A 21,879-nucleotide genomic window follows, 5' to 3' on the forward strand; every position below is an offset into this window, starting at 1 on the left:
AACATGTTTTAAATACACTGTGAAATATAGTGTGACCCAAGATGTCAGTATGATGAAAGCAATCCCCTAAGACGTGCATTTAGTCCCATAATGCTGTGCAGGCAACAGAAATTTGCAGAGCATGTTTTTCTCTGTCTCTGAAAATGGAAAATGCATTATGCAGTGGTGAAATGGATTTGTTGTGTTTTACAAATACAAGGAGCCTCGTGGTCATGTTTGTTTATGTATATGTGAAAGCTTAAATGGATGTTTTATCCATTTGATTAAGTCAACGAATAACAGGAATATATACATTATATATGTATATATATATATATATATATATATATATATATATATATATATATATATATATATATATATATATATATATATATATTATTATTATTAATATTTTTTTATTTTTTTATTTTTATTCATACATAAACATTTATTGTTTAGGCATTTAGGGAGAAGACTTAGGGTAACAGCATCAACATCCATATCGGTCAACCTTTAGCTATTTACAACCATTTATGCAACTATGAAACATTTCAGAATTAAATATATATATATATTCTTTGCTTATATATATATATTTAATTCTGAAATGTTTCATAGTTGCATAAATGGTTGTAAATAGCTAAAGGTTGACCGATATGGATGTTGATGCTGTTACCCTAAGTCTTCTCCCTAAATGCCTAAACAATAAATGTTTATGTATGAATAAAAAAAAAAAAAAAATAAAAAAAATAATAATATATATATATATATATATATATATATATATATATATATATTGCTATTGTTTCCGTTTTTAATGGATAATTTGAGGCAGAGCATGGGATGCATCTCATGAAGTACGCAAACGAATTAGGAGATTATGTAGAGAAATCAACACAATATTCTTCAGGCAAAATCTGGGGTTAGACAGATTGCCACACTGGGTGAAAACCTTTAAATAACCTCTTGGCTCTCTTTCAAAATGGACAGTTCTACTCTGAGTTCCAACAGTTACTCTAAAGACTGACAACTAAATATTGAATGTCCTCAAGTCATTTCAGTTTAATAATATTTGTTTATGTGAGTGCAGGTTAAGTTACTGTACATGTGAATAAGCAAAGAGAATGATGTAGCGTCAGATCAGGCATCTGGTGTGACTTCAAAATGAATATGGAAAAAATTAATATAGTGACTTAAAACACGCTTGCAATTTGCACAGTCAGTGGCATGACCACTTCAAAATAAATAAATCCAAGTGCATAGATCCCAGTTCCAATAAATTATTCACACTCGTCTTTTTTTTCTTCTCTCTCTCAAAAGTACAGTGTCTGTAAATATGTCTAAAGCTAAATTAAAGTTCGAAGGAATAATGGTATTTGACTACCTCAGTAGTTTAGATTTAAGATATAGACCCAACATAAATAAAATTAAAATGACTTTCAGGAACCATTCAAGCTGTAGCTTTAGCACCTTTACTCAACTTTATTGATTAAAAAAGGCATCAACAGCATTCAGTATTTCCAGTCTTAAGAACCACAGACCGAATGACAGGAAATAATACAGAACTTTGTAAAAAGTCTGAATAATGGTGGAAGATGCCATCCATTAAAAATACTTTGCGAGAGATTGTTGATTATAAATAAACATTTAATTCTGAATTCAAAAGTACTTAAAATTACAAAAAAAGTTCTAAATAGAATTACACTCTGCCCTAAATATGTGTTCTGCTATGTTTATTAGATTATCATGTTGTTATATTAGCAACATCCTAACATCAAACCCCACTTGATATTAGCTCAGGTGCTTTATTTGGACTGTTCCTTGTAAATTACTTTATACCAAAAAAAAACCCTACTGACTGACTTTTATTCTCAGTGGAAGGAATATCATAACATCGCCAAAGTCATAATAAAAAAGCAAGGTCACTGTGATATATAATTTTTAGTGCTTATATCTTCATATAGAAGCTTCAAAGGGAAATCTGATGCTTCAAAGAATTGATCGTGAAGAAAATGTTATAAATGGTATGAACAACAGAGATAGTAATTATGATCCACTTATGGTGTCCTTTGTACGGAAGATATTTGTATATGTGCCTCTTTCGGTGAGCCTTTTAATCATGCCATGCTGTATGAGGTTATTAACGCTGTAGGTAACAGCACAGATAACTGCATAACTAAGGGATTCGGGACACTTTCCTGTCTGTGGCAATTCACAATGTTGACTAGCTTCTTGTGCCCAGGGGCTTTCGTTTTTATTAGATGTATGTAAATAAATGTAGTGGCATAAATTGACTGATAATGTAGACAGATGAACGCAAAAAAAAACCAGCTCACTCTGCAGGCAAGAGAAAGTTACATATCTGTGAGAAATGATGATTAAAACCTGACAATATTAGCATACCTGCTATAATTAGATGGCTGTTAGAAATCATAAATCAGTTGGGTTTAAAACAGAATACATTAATTGTCAACAGCATTTTGTTGAGGATGAGCCAATGACGTGATGTATTTGCTTTGTGCAAAGCTTGATGAATTATGGATTCACAGCATAGGAGGAGTTTGAAAAAGTAGCGTTTTTTTGTTGAAAATTAAATTTTTTAGACTGTAATTAAATCAGAGGTATACATTTTTGGGCTTGACTCAAAATGATTCACCTAGTGTCAAATGGATGTGTGAGTATTGGTTGCTATGATCATCCCACCAAGTCTGGTGTATCTACAACCTACGGTCTCTGGCGCCCAGAATTTTTTCCAAAAAGAAAACCAAAAACAATAGGGTTCCAGGACCTAAAAATATGATGCTTGCAAATTTATTTTAATTTAGACAGACGGGGACAGGACAAAATATTGTCTGTAGTAGCTGGGTAGTGCGTGATATGTAGATACAGGGGTGATTATGGAAACTATCCACAAGTCTAACAACAAAACCTAGCATGCATGTTCTTGAAACATTGTTTTCATTATTTCACCAGGTCTTCTTCTCAGTCTACATTTTTCACAGCAACACTTAAATCATCAGGTGCTGAAACTGTCATTGTGTCATGAGAAGAAAAAGGGTACATAGTGGGGTAGACAAACAAAAACACACAATCGACGAGTGGAAAATGTCAAACATGCTTTAAATCTTTGATAATCATTCAGGGACATTGTTCACAGACATAAAACATTTGTTTACACCATCATAATTTGTCAGTGAAAGCCCCTCATATCCGCTGCATTTCAGTTGTTTTTGAGGCTTAATCTGACTTCACTCTTTATTCGATTTCCAGGTCTTAGTCCTGAGGCTAGCCATTCATAAGAGTGCTTCAAAACCTGGATATATAGACAGATGTGTTATTTTATTGATTTGATTTTCTCTAGGTCCGACCTGATATCATTTGTTGAGCTTTGAAGGATGTGGAAAAAAAAGATTAGGCTTTGCTAGAGGAAGATACGTAATGGTGAAAAATAATATGTGCAGTTCTTAGCTAACCATCCATAAATATATAGCACTTCCTCAGAGACCTGCAGCGGATCCATATTTATTGTTTAACTATATCCAGCAGGAACTATTTTACACCAAATGACAGGGCTCCTCGAATTTGGCCCTGGAGTGCCACTTCCCGGCAGATTTGACTTCAAATCTTAAACAAACCCACCTTTTCCAGAAACTGTAAACCTTGATTAGCTTGTCTCTTGTCCTGGGATTTACGTTTGATTTAGGTATAAACTGACAGCCTGTTTGCTTATCTACGACATGTTTACCTTTAAAGATACTAGGGCTGCCCCCTAATATTCAACCATTGTTAGTTGACAAAAGAAGGGGCAAAGTCATGCAATCTGTGACAAACAGATTGTTAACACCATAGATATGTATATGTAAATTTACATAATGAGGAATCTATATATATATATATATATATATATATATATATATATATATATATATATATATATATATATATATATATATATATATATATATATATATATATGGTTAACACAGTTGGTCTATGTAATTACCATATGTCAGACAGGAAATCCAAGTCATATCTTTCATCAAACAAATCACTCCAAATGCGTCTATATAGCACGCAGTGTGTTTATTGTGTAGGCTATTAAATCCACGAAAATGAGTTTTTACGTGCATAGTATACGCATGGATAGCACATGGGTAGGTTTAGGGTGGGGTGGGGTGCGTGTGTATTATACGCAGAGGTGGAAGTAACGAATTACAACTACTCACGTTACTGTAATTAAGTAGTTTTTTCGGGTACTTGTACTTTTTTGAGTATATTTTTAAATCTGTAATTTTACTTGTACTCAAGTAGATATTAAGCTAAGTAATGTACTTCGCTACTTGTAAAATCATATTTCGTTACTGAGTACAATTTGAATTGATATTCAAATCTTTGACCGGCATTTCGGTAGCCAATAAAAATATCTTATCGTAAACGGACCAAAACCCTGATATTTGGACTGAAAAAAGCCGCCGCAGTCTGAGGTTTTTAAGAGCTGATCATAAGTGAAGGAGGCAAGTAGCTCAGATTGATTAATGGCTGGACTGAAAGTTTGGACAAACAACAAACTACATAGTAGTGTTGTCAAAATATCTATATTTTGATACATTTCGATACTGAAATATCTGACAATACTCCAATACTCATTTTCTGAAGTATATAGCCTACACCGATACCAGCTGCGCGTTCTCATTCTCTCATCTCTCCGACAGCGAGTTTGACACCCTCCCCTCTGCGCGGGATTGCAGGTATTGCGCATCATTTTATTCATACCTGCAGGTTTCTATGGCATATTTTAATAGCAAATGTCGCGAGCGCAATATTGTAACGCGAGGGCACATTCATGTAATCTCAGAAAACTGGACGCGAGCTCTCAAATAAGGCCTACGAATAAACTGGACTCATATTGAGTGTGCGCTCTCGGACTGTGTCATGTCATGTGTAATCGCGAATCTTGCTAAATGCCAAATGGTTCTCACTGCAGACTCAAATGACGGCCAGCTCCAATCTCTACATGCTCTTGAATTAAACGTTGTCAAAAGTTGTGAAAATGCTACAGGAAATCATATTGCCTGTAAGTGAAATACACCAGGAAAACGTTCAACAATCAAAGGTGGATCTTTAATTTTTTTTACAATGTAAATGTATGTTAGAAATGTTTCGGAATGGGGCATTTGTATGATTTGTACAAATAACCTAGTCTGTCTAACTGCATTACTACATTGTACTTATTGAACTTAGAAATTCCAGTATCATGACCAATTAATGTCCTTAGTCAATAAGGTAAAAATGTGTTAAAAGTAGCTATTTTCTACATAAATCTATGATTTGATTGAATATTTATTGGTAATACATCAACTATTGCCAGCTAAAAAGTAACTAGTAACTAGTACTCTGAGTAGTTTTTGAGAAGAGTAATTTGTACTTTTACTTAAGTACTTTTTTGACACCAGTACTTTTACTTGTAATTGAGTATTATTTCAGCAATGTAACGGTACTTGTACTTGAGTACAGATTTTCAGTACTCTTTCCACCTCTGATTATACGCTTGGGTAGGATTAGTGGTGTGGGGTGCGTGTGTATATCACGCAATAAAGTGCGTATCATATGCAAGCGCAAAACTGCGTGAAAACTAATTTTCGCGTATAAATTGCACGATAAACGCACTGCGTGCTATAGAGACCCATTTGCGTGAGATGGCTGATCATTTGAAACATGTAAGTAGTAGCCAAACATAAGTCACTTTACATGGCCACTCGCTCTAACGTTACACTTTAAAAACCGTTGGGTTGGTTTTTAACCCACTGCTAGATCCAACCGTATGTTATTCAATTAAATTAAATTAAATTCAAAAGTTTTTTGTCTATCCCCACAGGGGTAAAAGGTTGTCTATAGACAAAGACTCAGCAAACAACACAAAAAACAACAACAACAAAATAAACTAGATTATTACATTAAACCCATACAACTATTATTTTTTACCTCATACATGGGTTAATATTTCCAGATTAACTTAAATCACTACACAGCCACTTCACCATACGTCCTCTATTTTTTATGAAACAGTTATAAATACAGCATATTCCTACAATTATATAAATATATGTAATGTAATTAAATACAATATTACCTACATTGAAACTCTTAATGTAACATAATTGCAACATTTAAAAGTAAAATTCCCCCGAAATAGTGCTGTTCTCGAGCCGGTGTGTTGCCAAAATCTGAGCGGGGTGATGAGCTGCTTTTCTGTGGGGGAACCGCAAACCTCTGCTTACTGCGTAAGCATCGCAGAAGCTGTACGTGTGCTTTTCAGTCTGAAGCGTTTCAGTCTGCGGCGCGATGCCGTTTTGTCCAATGACTGAAGCCTTTTAGTCTGAGACATGATGTCTTGTCTTCATATGACTGAGGTCTGAGGATGTCCTAAAATGTACACCGTAGTGGATTTTTCTTTTTCCACAGCGCTGAATGTCATATGGTGACTGTGAAGCACCAAACACCTCACTTGAATTATTTTATGATTAAATTAGTTATTTTTCGTGTTACTGCAGGTGTATTTTGACTAGGGTTGTGTACCGAAACTCGGTGCCAATAGGTAACCGGTTCCGACGTAAACGGTAGTAGCCAGACCGAATAAGAGCGAAAATTTCGGTGCCTGATTCCGATGCCTGACTTTTTTTACCGCCCCCTGTAAAACATCTCGCGGCAAAACATCTCGCGGCACAGATGTTCCAATACATATAAATTAAACATCTCCAGTTAACCAGAAGAGCATTCATTTACGATCTAGCGCTGAAATCAAGTGATCAAAGTGCTCGTTGCCGCTGCGATCAGTGGCGCGGATACAGTGTTTTCTCTTGTTGCTCGCGCACACCGCACTGTCTTCACTCAGACGCGCGCTTCAAACCATTGCGGAGACTCTCTTTGTTCCGGTGAAATCACAAAATATAATGCACACAAACGTGTCCCTGCTTGATATACAACCACTGATGAGCATAATTGGTTTTGATGAGGAAAAATAAAAACTGTACGAATGCGGATTAGAACCCCAGACACGCTTGACAAAAGTTCAAGTTCAGCAGGCTGCCAGTGTCTCTATAGCACGCAGTGTGTTTATTGTGCAATTTATACGCAAAAATTTGTTTTTAACGTGCATAGGATACGCAGTTTTCGCGTGCATTTGATACGCACTTCATTGCGTGTAATACACACGCACCCCACACCACTAATTCTACCCAAACGTATAATTCACACGCACCCCACACCACTACTAAACCTACCCTCACCAACCCATGCGTATCCTATGTACGTAAAAACTAATTTTCGCGTATAAATTACATATGTTATTTAGTTATAGAGACTCATTTAGTGTGATCGGGTTGCGACATCATGATGATAACAGCAGCCGTTCCTCTTTGGGTAAGTCTAGTAGGCCTATTTTAATGCCAACTGCAAATCTTATATCAAGTAGGCTAGCAAACACCGTTGCCATTCAACAGCGAGTGTGGCAACGTGTGCAAAATGTTTTAACAACGTTCCAACACTTCTTTATACTAGGCTATACTGTGTGTGTTAAATATTCCTGCTCAGTTTTTAGATATTTTTCTGCTTTAAGTAAAAGTCATAATAGGCTATGTGAAGACAAAATGTTGATCTTAACTTAAGTGTTTTACATCAGTAGCCTATTAAATGGCGCAATTTTTCATTTAATCAGAAATCAGAAAACATTTAAATTTAAGTTAATATGGTGTCCAGTTTGGCCCTGTAATTAAACGGGTATTATTTTTTGACAAAGTGTGTGCGGTTTCGTTTTCTTAAGTACCAGTTCAAGAACCGTTTAAGCACCGGAACCATTTAAAAAATACAGAGTAGGTACTGGTATTGGATAAAACCCAACCAATACCTAATTTTTACCCTAATTTTGACCAAAAACAATGCACTGTGGCTTTAACTCACATGGTCACATGGCACTGCCGCTTCTGCTCCTGCTACGCGCTGCTGCGCCGCCTCGGCCTGCTGTGTGAATGTCTAATCTGTTAACATGGGCGCCAGAAGAAAAGAAAAAAACGCTGTTTAAGCTCTGCTTAAGCACTGACAACTTAAAGCTGTTATTGATTTTTGCAGCGCAATCTTTGACCGGAAGGGTAAAATTGACGGTTATTTTCGTCAGTTAGATCTAGCATTCTGAACACATTCTGAGCATCAGACACATAGATGAAGTAGTGTGTAAGATTACATTTATTTGATTGAATGAATTATAGCATTTATTTAATTTTTTTAGGCTTTCACTATTCTTAAATTAGCATCAAACTGTGCACCTTTAAAGGTGAGAGAGCCAACAATCGGCATACTTCAGAGCTAATGTTTCCACATCGCATAATGCATTGTCTGCTGGAAGGAGATGAAAGAAGCTCCTTAGTCTGTATAAGCTGAAAAACCTCCCTGTTTGAATAGCAAATCGTTTAGTTGTACGGGAACAGGTACAGTTCACTTGTGCATTGCAGCGGTAAAAAGTCCAAGATAATTCTCTTCATCTCCGCTGATGCATGGAAATGCATGAGTCATCACAGCCTTGCACCCATACAAACTACTCTTTGTTTCACTATTAGGCACCATACAAAGGATAGCTTTTGACCAAACTTGTCTCACAGGTACTGTCCAAGCCAGTGATTTCGAAAGAAAATTGAGGCGATAGTGCTTTTTCTTTTTGTTCTCTTGCTTTGAAAGATGTCAAAGATGTTTATGCTCTCTGTACAGTGCATATCTCCCCAACGTTACACAAAGTAGAGGATGAGATCATGTCTCTGGTGTACGCAGTGTTGGGAAGGTTACTTTTGAAAGGTAATTGGTTACAGACTACAAGTTACCCTATTTAAATATATTAAGTAATGTAACTATTTCAATGACTTCATTAATGCAACTGATTACATTTGATTACTTTTTGATTCATTTTCTAAATTTCTAATGAATGTTATTAACTTTTAATCATTTTCAAACATTTAAACCAGGCAGGGTTAACCTCTAAGAACAAAGATAGTTATATTTATGAGAAAACGCATATATATAAAAAATAAAAAAATAAATTGCTTTTCTTCTTACTGATATAAAAAAGTAACAATCTGCATAGTATTCTCTTTACCACTATGCGTGTGTGAATAAAAAAACATTATACCATATGTGATGTATCTATTCAAAAGAGCACACCTGAGACGTGTCTGTCTTTTAGTTTTAGCCACAACTTTTCTCTTTACTTCCGCAAACTACACGCCCAACAAATTCCCAACATTCCTAGCACTACTGCAACAGAATCTCAATTGTAATACATCACACCATAAGGCCTATATTGATTTCTCTCTAACAGAAGCAAGGATAGATTCTAGTTTCATACTCACTGGAAACCCAAACAGACTCCCCCAGTGTAGCCGTCATAACATGCATGATACCGTTAAGTTATATTCCATCTAAAATATAGTTTAGACTCAATGACCAATTGTTGTGTGTTAATAGTTCAATAACTCTATTTTGCAAGTCAACAAGGGCCAAACTAATTTAATAGAGATTTGCCCACTTTAGGTTCAGTCCACATTCATCATATGAGTTGGTTCCTCAGGATCGACATTTGATACCTTCAATGTCGATAGCATTTAAATAGTTGGCAATCATATTTTGCACTGAACTATTATATTTGTGCCTTTTTCTGATTTCTGTATGAAGGATTTTTTAATTTCCAGCACTGGAACACATTTTTATCACTCGCCATGGTGGCAACTCTCAGACAGGTTGTAGCCTAAAGCTTTCAATGGCAATGTGGAATGGATTGATGTAATTGGGAGACATGGTCCGCTGCAAATTCTGACAAGAGAACCAATCGAAAGCATAAGAATAGCATCACTTTACTAAAAGGCCTTTAAAGGCAGGAGGCATCATGCACATCAGAAACAAGCAAAGCAACAAATTCATATTATTCACTATTCATATTATTTTTTCATAATTTTACTTTATCTTTTTACAGAAAATATTCAGATGTAACCCCCTTTTGTAATCGTTAATATTTTCGATTATTATCGATTATTTCGACCTTATCCATCTCGGCTTGTTACATATGTGTAACACAATTACATGTGCATAATTACAATCTGTAAGTACAGTAATCACAAACACTGTAAAATAAAGTGTTACCAATTTGGTTTGTAATTAAATTACATAACGCTGTTACATGCTACTGTACTCCCCAACACAGGGTGTATGGTACTATTTTTTTCAACTGAATTAAAAAACTGGTAAAGTTTTTTACTTATTCCGTTCTTCAGGATTTAATATATGTTTGAATAAATTTGTCAGACATTTAAACTGTGGCTGTCATATCTGTAGTATATGTAAAAAAAAAAAAATTGTTTAAATGTTTGTTTACAAATCAGTTGTTATTTTTAACAAGTAAATTTTTTTCCCTTTTCTTTTTCTTTACCTGATATTTATCCGAATGAAACGTTAAATCGAACCGGGAGCTTGTGAATCAAAATCAAATCAAACCCTGAAAATTGTGTCAATGCCCAGCCCTACTGTTTCGAAACATAATAATATATTAGTTTCACCTTTTAAGTTGAATTACTGAAATAAATGAACTTTTGCACGATATTAAACAATTTTGAGTTTCACCTGTATATTAAGCATGAAAGAGAAACAACAAGATACATATGTGGCATATATTGTAGACCTTGATATAGTGAACTTTCAGTGACTTGAGAGGGAAAAGGAGAGTGAGTAAGAGGAGTGATCAGAGATGGGCGAGGAGAGAAGTTTGGACAAGGGGGTGTCCTGTGCTCCTTTTGTCCAGATCTGCTGCCCGGATTAGTCGGTTTATTGTTTTATTTCAGGCTTTCTGTTCTTGTGAATATGTATCGTTTAAATATCTAACTTAAAAAAACTGGCAATATATTAAATGGGTACTTTTATTGAAAAATCGGGTTTTCAATAAAACTTGGCTACCTATACAATATAATTGTGATTATGAAGAGAACACAGCGACGGAAAATCTGACAAAAAAAAAACAAAAAAACATCTGTGTTTGTTGTCAACATTTCAAACCACAAACTCAGGGTATTTGGCTAAATGGAGTGGAACAACTGAAAGAAACTGTTGTTCTGTCAGTTCTGCCGAACACCCCGAAGCAAATCGGGATCTCGTACACGTAAGGCAGCTGTTGCCATAATGTTCCATTTTTATCATAATTATGTTTAAAGAGTAGACGTAGTACGATACAGTTTTCAGTGCTAAACCTACCTTTACATAAACTGTCTGTCAATAACCTCTGTCGATCCTGTCTGTGGTCGGGATACTATAATGCACAAGTAGGCTATGTTATAGTTAATGTTAAGTTAATCTGTGTAGTTTTCACGAAAGCCCTGGTCTGTCAAAAGTGAATAAACATGAATTTATCTGTTCAGGTAACATGGAGAGCGAGTAATCATTCATTTGCATATATTAACGACCTTGTAACAATACAAAGCGTGTTGAAAATCAGGGAAGTTGGACTTTAAGGAATATCTCGGGTATTTAAAAAAAGCCAGCTCATAAATGGCATCATACTCCAGTAGATGACATTCCCATTGTTTTTGGGCAACAGCATATGAGCACATTAGAACTGGGTTTGTCTGTGAAATGTTGTCATGTTTACTGGTTTATCACTCTAAACCATTCCACCGTGTTAGGGAAGAAGATATACATCATTTGATAATATCAACATGTCCAAAGGTGATTCAGTCACACTACTGGCATACAAAGGCAAAATACAGTAACTATGACAACAATGTAACATAAAAATGTCAGATTTTATGTCACAAGACAGATCATTTTGATAGAATGTGTTACTGTGTTTTCCTTTGCACTGCAGTATAGGGGCGATGTGTTGTCTAGCTGTTCACAATTTGGTGACAGTGTTGTACATTATTTAAGCATGCAATGACTGTTGCTATTGAGTGTGCTTAACACTGCTCTTTATACAATTGACAATCAAACAAATTGTCCCAAGATATGACAGAACTTAGAGACACTGCTGGCCATTAATTCAGACAGAATAGCCTATATTGATTTTTGCATTAAGGTTCCTTCTTGTGAAATATCATTCTCAATAGAGTTGACATGTTATGACCTGGCAAGTAAACAATTGCTTGGTCAAGTCCCTAAGCAATCGTAAAAATGTGAAATGCTCATTACTCTGGACTTAAAAAAAAAAAAAATTGGGCATCCAAATTACATATTACTGTAGCTTTACACCAGAAAGACTATGTTTTTTATTTGTTTTTTCTTATGTATATTAGGGTGTTGTCACATCTTCTTAAATTAATGTTTATTGCATTATTTTAATGTCATGTTAGTTACCATGATGGTGTTTTATGTTTGTGTGTAGCCTGACACCATGGACTAATATTTACTTCAGCTTGTGGAAGAGCTACTTGTGACAAACTTTGATTTATTATGTGGCTTTCTCTTTACCAACTGTGTTTCATAACCACAGCTGTTCTTCTTCTTTTTTTTTTTTTTTTTTACAATAAGTCACATATATCTGAATAACTGATGTTGTTCACTTTATTTTGATGGTCCCTTTATTCTGTTGAGTATAAGTGTTGTTGCACCTACATGTCTACTGACTCTCATTAGAGTTTTAGAAGAGTATAGATTTGTAGGGTTAGGGTTAAAACAAGTTGACGTACTTGCGTTGACATGTAAGCTACATTTACAAAGTTACAGCTTTTCAATTGTTGGATTGGAGGCACTACAAAATGTGTTAATTACTTATACATTGCCAAGATTGTACATTACAGAGAAATACTAAAGCGTAATAATGAGCCTTTAAAACATAAATTAAGCACTTAAGTGCACGCATAAAGCTTGCCACAGAACACCGGCAAAACTAATGATTATGAATGTGTTGGGGAAAAAAAAACAGCTAGGAGCTGCCTGAATATTTAATCATTTATTAATAAACGTATTTTCTCAGTCAGTGTGGGCTGCAAAGATGAAGTTGATGATGTTGACTCATCATTTTCGCCGTATAGTGGATGCACCTATAGAGAGCAATGCATGTTAAGTTAAACATCATGTAGTACTAATTTGTTTAGCGTTAGTGAGCAGCCATGTAAAGTGGCTAACGCTAGGCATCTACTGACATGTTTCAAATGATATGCCATGTTGAGGTCGATGAATGATAGGCAAACGTTTGGATTACATGCCTGACATAATTACCACATGGACCAGCCGTGATAACATCTGTCCGTCACAGACTGCGTGACTTCGCAACTGATTTTTTTCCTTTTCTGCAACCAACCAACCAATAAAAATTTGACTTAAAGGGGTGGTTGAGTATGATTTCACTTTTCTAGCTTTAGTTAGTTTGTAATGTTGCTGTTTGAGCATAAACAACATTTGCAAAGTTACAACGCTCAAAGTTCAATGCAAAGGAAGATATTTGCTTTTAAAGAAAAGGACTACAATAAACGGCTGGTAGGGACTACACGACATTCCTCCCGGGTTAGTGACATCACCAACCCTAAGATGTACATAAGCCCCACCCCCGGGCACACGCAGTCCATGTTGAGAAGAGGAAGAGTTGTTGTAGTCGAGCACATTTGTGAGTCAGCTCAAACTTTGGCATCTGTCTTTTCACATGCAATAGAAAGTCACTCTGTGTGCATCTCACAACAGTTCCTATACGAGCGATATATAGATTACCATGACAGAATATCCTAATTGAAGATAGTTAACTCCACATCAGCAACATACATTCATCAACTAACCATTCAGAGACGTCCTGTTGCTTCTACATGTTGTCACTTCTTCTTGAGTCTCTCCATCTTTGTCTGACTCCGTTTTAACATTAAAGGCAGAACAGTTTCTGTCTTTTTAGTGTGTCTGCGTGAGGTTATCGCAGCTGCTAACACACACACACACACACACACACACACACACACACACACACACACACACACACACACACACACACACACACACACACACACACACACAGCTCTTGAAACCCCGCTCTCTGCAGCAGCTCATTTGCATTTAAAGGTGCCATGTGTAAAAATTGACGTAAAAATATCCAAAAAATGAGCTACATGCATCAAAAGAATGAGAAGAAATAAGGGCAATGATGTCATTAAAAAAATGTCAAGTTATAGTGCTGCAGAGATATCAACCTTAATTAGCATTAGCATTACTAGCCACGGCCCGACAGGTGTCGTAATACCAGTTTCGGCCATGGGAGGCGGTATGCGGGCAACATAACCACCAGCCAACCTGCAATACACGAATAACTCGCACGGCTTGTGGGCGTACTTGAACCTGATGTCAATCGTGTGGAAAGTACAGCAGCCCACTACTTCATTTCAATTCAGGGAAAAGAGCGGAAGGATGGCTGAAGGATGATAGCGCGGGGGACGGCGAGCGAACTGCAGCGCATAGCCCTGTTTTACAACGTTCAGCACCCATTCTGACATGCCTGGGATCGCTTTCCCATGCTTTCGCACGCATAGCTAGGGGCAGAATGGTCTCCGTGTTCTGACCGCCGCACTGCGTGGGTTCGAGAAACTGAAACGGAGGTATCAACGCGGCGCGCGCGCCCTCGTTGTCTGAATATTGCTGCTCGCTGACGACAGCAGCCGGCTGTTTCACATTCAATGACTAGGTCGCTTAGGACGGAGAACAATTTGTGGCGCGAACAGGTCATTTGTAGCCTACTGTATCTTTCAACAGTGTTCGTGTTTTTTTTACTATAGTAGAGATGATCGGTTCACGTGCGCTGTCTGATGTTTACTGCATCACTCGACATGGAGAGGTTGGGTAAAGTAATAATTACAAGAGCTTCACGGTTATCAGATACAAGCATTCAACGGCCCTGTAGTATATACATATATAAATATAGGTTATTTGTGTTTGCGCACGTGATATCAGGAAGCAATGTAATAACGTTACCTGTAATACACACATGACGGCGATGCGCAAATCGAGTGTGTGTGTGTCACAAATCATTATTGTACATATCACATACTTATTAAAATAGCTTACTTTACTGCAACTATCTGTTTCTGCTTCTTTATCATATTTATAGTGTGTGATTTATAAAATACCTTATATCCTACATCACATATTTTGATTTTGGACGCCTGGTCACTTTATCTTATATCAGAATATTGTATTTCTGTTAAGCCTACTATGAATATTAAAATATGCCGAACCATGTGTCCTGTATCATAGCTACATGAATGACCTTTGTAGAAAAAAACTCCGCGTGAAAATCAGTTCGGTATTCAGTGAAGTATGATTAATTAAATGCGCTGACAGCTCATTGCACCTGCCATACAGATGACACTGAGTGGAGCGGGTGACCGGTTTAAGATGGCGGCCCCACGGCTCGACCGTGCCAGTAGGCAGTAGCGGTCGATAGGGCGTCTATCTATATGATGTCTATAGTTGTGAAGGTAGGGGCGGAGCATAGAGACTATGCCGTTTCTCGTCTGTTACTCTAAAGTAGACCAATTCACTTTATGGAGGTATACTGCCCCCATCTGGTATGGAATGTGGAGTATGACTTGATTTTTTTTTTGCCAGACATTACACATGGCACCTTTAAAGGGCCAGCCACAAAACGGTGCGTTTTTGCAAACCCTCATAAAGTGACACATTTAACATGCTATATAAAAATATCTGTGGGGTATTTTGTGCTAAAACTTCACACATGGGGACATCAGAGATTTATTTTACATCTTGTGAAAATGGCATTTTACCATCCCTTTAAATTTGGTCGACTATAAGGGGGTAGCCCTATGTAGTGTTCCCAGGACTATACCATTCATCAAAATGAGTATGTAAGACTTCAGAAATAACTTGCAAATTTATATTAAACTTTTGTCAACAGATCTGAAACTTGCACATATAAGTTAGACAACATCTTTGAACATCTGTCGATGGATCAGAATCATGCATTCAACCACATGAAATCAAAGGAACCATGACAGATTAAATAGAACGCTATTTTGGTCCAATGGGGGTTTCCTGTAGCACGGGGAAGGAAGCGCGTGTTCTAGTCTTTCCAGCGTTTTAAAGGAATTTTGGTTAAATAAGACACAGGTTCTCATATGCAATTATCTCGTTTTAATCTGACTCCATGAATTAAATAAAAGTTCAATGTGCAATAAGGTTATGTTTACACTTAAATAGTTACAACATGATGTAATGAGAATTTAAACCATTTTTACCCAGCATAATGTAAAATGTTACCTGAGAGAGAAAGAGAGAGAGAGAGAGAGAGAGAGAGAGGGGGGAAGAAAGAGAGAGAGAAAGAGAGAGGGAGAGAGAGCGAGCGGGGGAGAGAGAGAGAGAAAGACCTCCTCCACCCAGCTCGGCATCCAAAAAGAAGAGAGCTAAGAACCTTTGCCGTCCTGTTTTGTCATCTCTCCCCCGACCATCTGCCTAACACCTAGGTGTGAGATATTCAAACTGACCAATCAGACCATCACAATTTCGCCCATTGTCCCAAACCTCTGGCCTACGGGCTGTGCTGAAAATGTCTTGGTGAAAAGCAAATGTCTTTTTTGCATTGAAATAATCTTGGATTATTTCCAACCTTACAGATAACGACAGTAAATTTACAACTCAATCCAAGGACAGATAATGATTATTTGATTGAATCAATGATTTCTAATGTGATGTTTATATGCTCACTCAATCTCATAGACTGACTGTTATATTCAATGGATGGTGTGTTTCTGAAGTGCAGCTACTCGAGCCGTGGGTTTGAGCCCTCTTGTGCTGTGTTTCCAATGCAAAATACTTTTATCGCACTGTTGCTGTCGCTCCCTCTCTGTGGTCCCTCAAGACGGCAGTCAAATGTTAGGGGCATTTAGATTTTTCTTCTTTGCACCTTTTGCACTTTCACGGCCCAAACACCTCCCCTCTGAGCCGAGTCTCTGCACCTCCTGATCCGTGTCCCTCTCCTGCCAGGAGCTTTCAACTTTTCTCATCCATCGCTTCAGTTCCGATGAAGGAAATCGGAAATGGGTTTTAGGCCCAGAGTGTCTGCCTTAACTACTCTATTGATCTCTCTCAATGTCACAGGAAGAGAGAGGCTCAATTAGGTGTTGATCTTATGAGACACTAATCAGTGCCGGAACTGTCATTCACAGAGCCTCTAAGAGCACCGCTGATGCTCTTGTACCTCGCTGAGTGCTTGAGGAATAATAGAAAGGGATTCACAAAAAAAAAAACCTGTTATATTTAGGAAGGATCACACTGACACAGAGAGTAGCATCAACTTGTCGTCACTTTTACTTCAATCTCACTGTCGTTTCAGACTCAAGTAAACGTAAACATTCGTCAGGCATAACATAATGCTTCCAGCACAATCGAACACTATGCATCACTGAACACTAACTCAATGCATTATTAAACCCCACTTTAGAGAACACAACAATGCCATTCAAGAAAAATAAGCATTTAAGATGTAAGAAAAATGTTGATTATAAAAATAAAATACTTTCAGATTAAATAAAAAATTCTCAAATTATAAATTGACTATTTACTCAATATGTGTGGGCGCTCTTTTTATTAGAGTATTAGTTGTTCACACAGAATGCTTTTTTTGCATTTATTAAAAACATGAGATTTCATTTCTTTACTACGTTACATAATTAAATAAACATGTTGAAATGATGCTGAAAGAGACAGTACAACTTACCGAAGTCTGTATGTCTCATGTAATCGCCTCATTTTTTTTGCCAAAAATGTCACGTTGTACCTCAAAAACCCATTCTTTGACCTTCAACTTGATAGTCAGCAATAAAAATGGCTCTAGAGAGGAGCATTATTTCTAAATATATGCACCATATTACATAATCATATTTGTTTTACTGTTCTTTAATATTTAATGTGTTTGAATGAATCTGTCAAGTTTTTATGACAGCCACTGTTTAAAACTAAATGAACTGGAAACTTAATTATGTAAGTATAAGTGTTATAACTTTATTAATATAAAATAGACTTGAAGTGGGTGCTCGCCTGTGTGTAATCAGCTTGGAAAGACTTAGGGTACGTCTACTACATGACAACGATGTGCTTAAAATGGAGAAGTTTTTCCTTTGAGTTTTCCACGTACAGACGACACCATTGTCAAAACGATCCCCATTCACACGGATCCGCAAAAATGACTAAAAACGCTGTATTCTGCTGCCAGGCCATTAGGATGTTCCACATATCTCAAATTGAGTTTGGAGTTCAGTTAGGATGCAGGCTCTAGTTTGCTAGTTTTTGGAACACAGCTATAGCTTCGGATTCTTTTGACAGGTGTTTTTGACCAAATCATGATTTGGGAGTACAGTGTACAGTACCTGTAGGATATGTCCTGCCTGTACCCTTCCAGCAAATTCAAAGGAGACACATTGAACAATTGGATTTTGGAGGATGTTCATTTAATTGAGTCACCCCTTTATGTATTTGTGTCTCAGATGCATCTAATGAGTTTTAGCAACGTCATTAGCAGAATTACACAAATATTTCAATTCAAAATTAAACAAACATGGTATACTTGGTATCACATTATTTAAATCACTTCAAAATTGTGTCCTAGGCTGACATGGCTTAGTTGGAACAAGATGCGTCAACACAGTTATTGCTCTTTTTGGCACAACTGTACATTCATATTCATGGTTATGCAGTTATAATGCGCTCCGCTCCAGTCAAAAAGCTGTGTCCCATAGACGTAGGATGGAACATGCAAGCCTACGGAAATGTTGTCTGTCTGCTGCTCTATTTTAAGCATTTAGGACTTTCAATTGATTTAATCTAGAATAATTTGTTGCGGAAATGTCTGCCTACTGAGATCCCAGTCTTCTGGAATAGCTCTTTTCATTAATCATATTTTCAAATTGACAATGTAGCCCGCTGTGCAAGATTCAGAGGGAGTTTGGTAAATATTTGATTTATTATCTGATTAATCATATGTGAAGGCCAAATTGATGACATTTGAGTGAAGAATTAAGAGATGTGTTTTGGTTTCTTATTCACATTTCTTTGTTGCCTCGTCGTTGAGTATCTGATCATGAATAAGAAATGTTATTTATTTTTTTGCAACCACCAACGAACACTGGATGTTTATCAAATGTGTTGATCTCATATTTTTTCCATCAAAACATCAAAAGAAAGTTTTGTCAGTGATACACCCACCATGAAACCCAACTTTTCAATGTACTGAGATCTAAATCATGAACATAAAACATTCTTCTATTCGTTGATGCTGATTGGTCAATGAAGTGGCCCTCAGGCTCTGTCATCCTAACACACACAGTATACAGCAGTGCTGAGAAAGTGCCCTCAGTGCCCTCATTATACACTCATCAGCACCAACTATAAGCATTACTTAACATGTCAAGGACAATTTTCTTGCAGAAAGATGAAATAAAACATTGAATAAGATAATGTTTTAACATTTAATTATTGCAGGTTTGCAATCCGTTTTCGTGAGATGAGTAAATGCATGCTCACGCTTAGAACTGCAATAACCATCATGTTTACACACTGCGCACACAACGCCTCTGCACCTTACAATTTCCCTCAACATGGGGACATGTTATGAGCCAATAAATGAGAAAACAGTAACTTGCGTTATTTTTTTGAAAAGTAACTCCGATATTTTATTGTAAATTCAAAAGTAATGAGTTGCTTTACTAGTTACTTGTTAAAAGTATTCTGATTATGTAACTCGCATTGCTCGTAATGCCTTACCCCCAACACTGTTAGAACCAATGCCATCAATAAAGACAGAATCCTGAGACATTCTGCAGCAGTTTTATCAGTGAATGCAACAGAATAAACATTCAGCTCTTAAATGTCAGCTCTAGATTTAGATGTGTAAGTTGCCACAGGGGTTATATAACATCTACGCCAATTCCTCCAGGCGCCTCTCATATTTGCAGGATCACAATGGTTTCTTTGAAAATAGAAACGGTTTCTTCAAGAACCCTCCCATGACTCATAAAGCTTGTAAATCAAAGTCTCATATGAACATGTTCATCAAATTACACTATTGTGTCAGTACACTTTTTTCATGACATATTTAGGATTGTATCAAATAGGTAAAAATGGCCTGATAACAAATTCAGATCTTCATAAGCACATTTTTCTTCCTTTAAATATTTAATATTGTATGAAATTAGAATTTAATTTGGACTAACTAAATTTAGACAGGACTTGTTCACCCCAAAATGACTCTTCAACAAGCTTTTTTTTTTAAACAAATGCTAGCACCATAAAACAGTCCATATGTCTTATATAATTTATTGTTCAAGTCTTCTGAAGTAATATGATAGCTTTGTGTGAGAAACAGACTGAAACTTTAAGCCTTTATTTGTTGAAAATGTCTGTCACACCTGGCTTAACGTGTCGCCATTCTGAATGTGAACCATTAGATTGCAGCGCTTCAGAGCTTCACATGGTGATGCTGTAGCCTAGCAGTTCCAGGCATAGGATTTATGAATTGTTTTGAAATATGTGTTGTGCGTACCTGTGTAAAAGGTGCCACCACCACAATAAATGTATTTTGTACCAAACTGTGAATACTGTACCTTGAACAATCAAACTAAATTTGGATCTGCGTGTCAGTAAAAATGAATGCTGTAGGGCATATTCTTGTATCCTAACTTTCATTAGGCTGACAAGTCCCCAAGGCTGATTTACTTTCAGGGGAAACTTTCCCTTTAACACAGTTATTCTAACTCTGATGGGATACAGCAGGGTCTGCCCAATAGCATTTTTAGGGCCCTAAGCAGATTTTCAAAATGGGAACCCCTACATACACTTTAACTAACCGCCCCCTTTCACCTAATGTACAGTATATGTCCTACGGATTTATGCATATGCATTCTAGGCACGAGCATATGCTGACACATTTCTTTTTGTTTTACTATATAATTGAATGTTCCTTATAGTAACGCGAGTAATGTTCTATTTGAAAATGTTTGAAAAGAGTCAAGATTGCACCTCGCTACATTTTTCACTCTTAAAATGTTTTGCATGGATTCTGTTTGAACAGTTGACACGGATGAACAGAGCACATTCATGTTGCGATTGTGTTGTCAACATGAAATACTTACCTTCAAACAGCATCATGATCAGAGAAGCGCACGACTAACATGTGGGGGTTTCTCCGCAGTCCCGTGAACGAGTGCTGGGCCAGCTTCAGATGTGCACGCTTCATAGCGAAGACTCGCACTGAGACAGACATCTCAAGAGCTTAGCTCAGTGCGTGTATGATGAGGAGAAGAACAAACAGAGAAGAGTGAAAGGCACAGCGTGATGCAGAAACTTACTTCTGACCTGTTTTCCTGTCTTCTGTTCCAGTTCTACCAAGTCACACATGTGGAAATCCAGGGTTGATACCCAGAGGGATTATCCACGGGACCAGGTACAACGTCGGCGACAAGATCCGCTACAGTTGTGTGATGGGATATGTTTTGGAGGGGCATGCAGTCCTCACGTGTATAGTGAGCCCAGGAAGTGGTGCATCATGGGATTTCCCAGCACCATTTTGTAGAGGTAAGATTCTCTTTGCTTACAGGGATGGATGGGTTAAAAAGCAGGGTTTCCTCATGCAATACTCTGGCTACTATGTTTTTGCAAAAACAGGCTACTCTTACATTTTCTGTAGTATAGTATACTTTTATAGATAACGTATGACATAATTATCAGTATTAAACAGAGAGGACTAGACCAGTGTGCTCAAATGTACCTTCCATTTTCAGTTTGACAAATTAACCACCAAGTATTATTAACCACCTTTTTGACTTAAAAATTCACCCATCCATCCATTCTCTAAACAGCTTATCCTATGTAGGGTCGAGGGGGTACTGG

General features: G+C 36.9%; 1 protein-coding gene across 1 annotated transcript in view; it reads left to right on the top strand.

Annotated features, from left to right (window-relative positions):
* Positions 1-21,879, top strand: part of LOC307010858 (CUB and sushi domain-containing protein 1) — a 605,591-nt gene that overhangs the window by 329,354 nt on the left and 254,358 nt on the right. Inside the window, exon 4 of the mRNA XM_079635929.1 lies at positions 21,370-21,564. Coding sequence (XP_079492055.1) covers positions 21,370-21,564 — 195 coding nt within the window. The remainder of the gene's footprint in view (positions 1-21,369; positions 21,565-21,879) is intronic.

The sequence above is a fragment of the Phoxinus phoxinus genome (genome assembly GCF_949152265.1).
Source record: "Phoxinus phoxinus genome assembly, chromosome: 14".
NCBI lineage: Eukaryota > Metazoa > Chordata > Actinopteri > Cypriniformes > Leuciscidae > Phoxinus > Phoxinus phoxinus.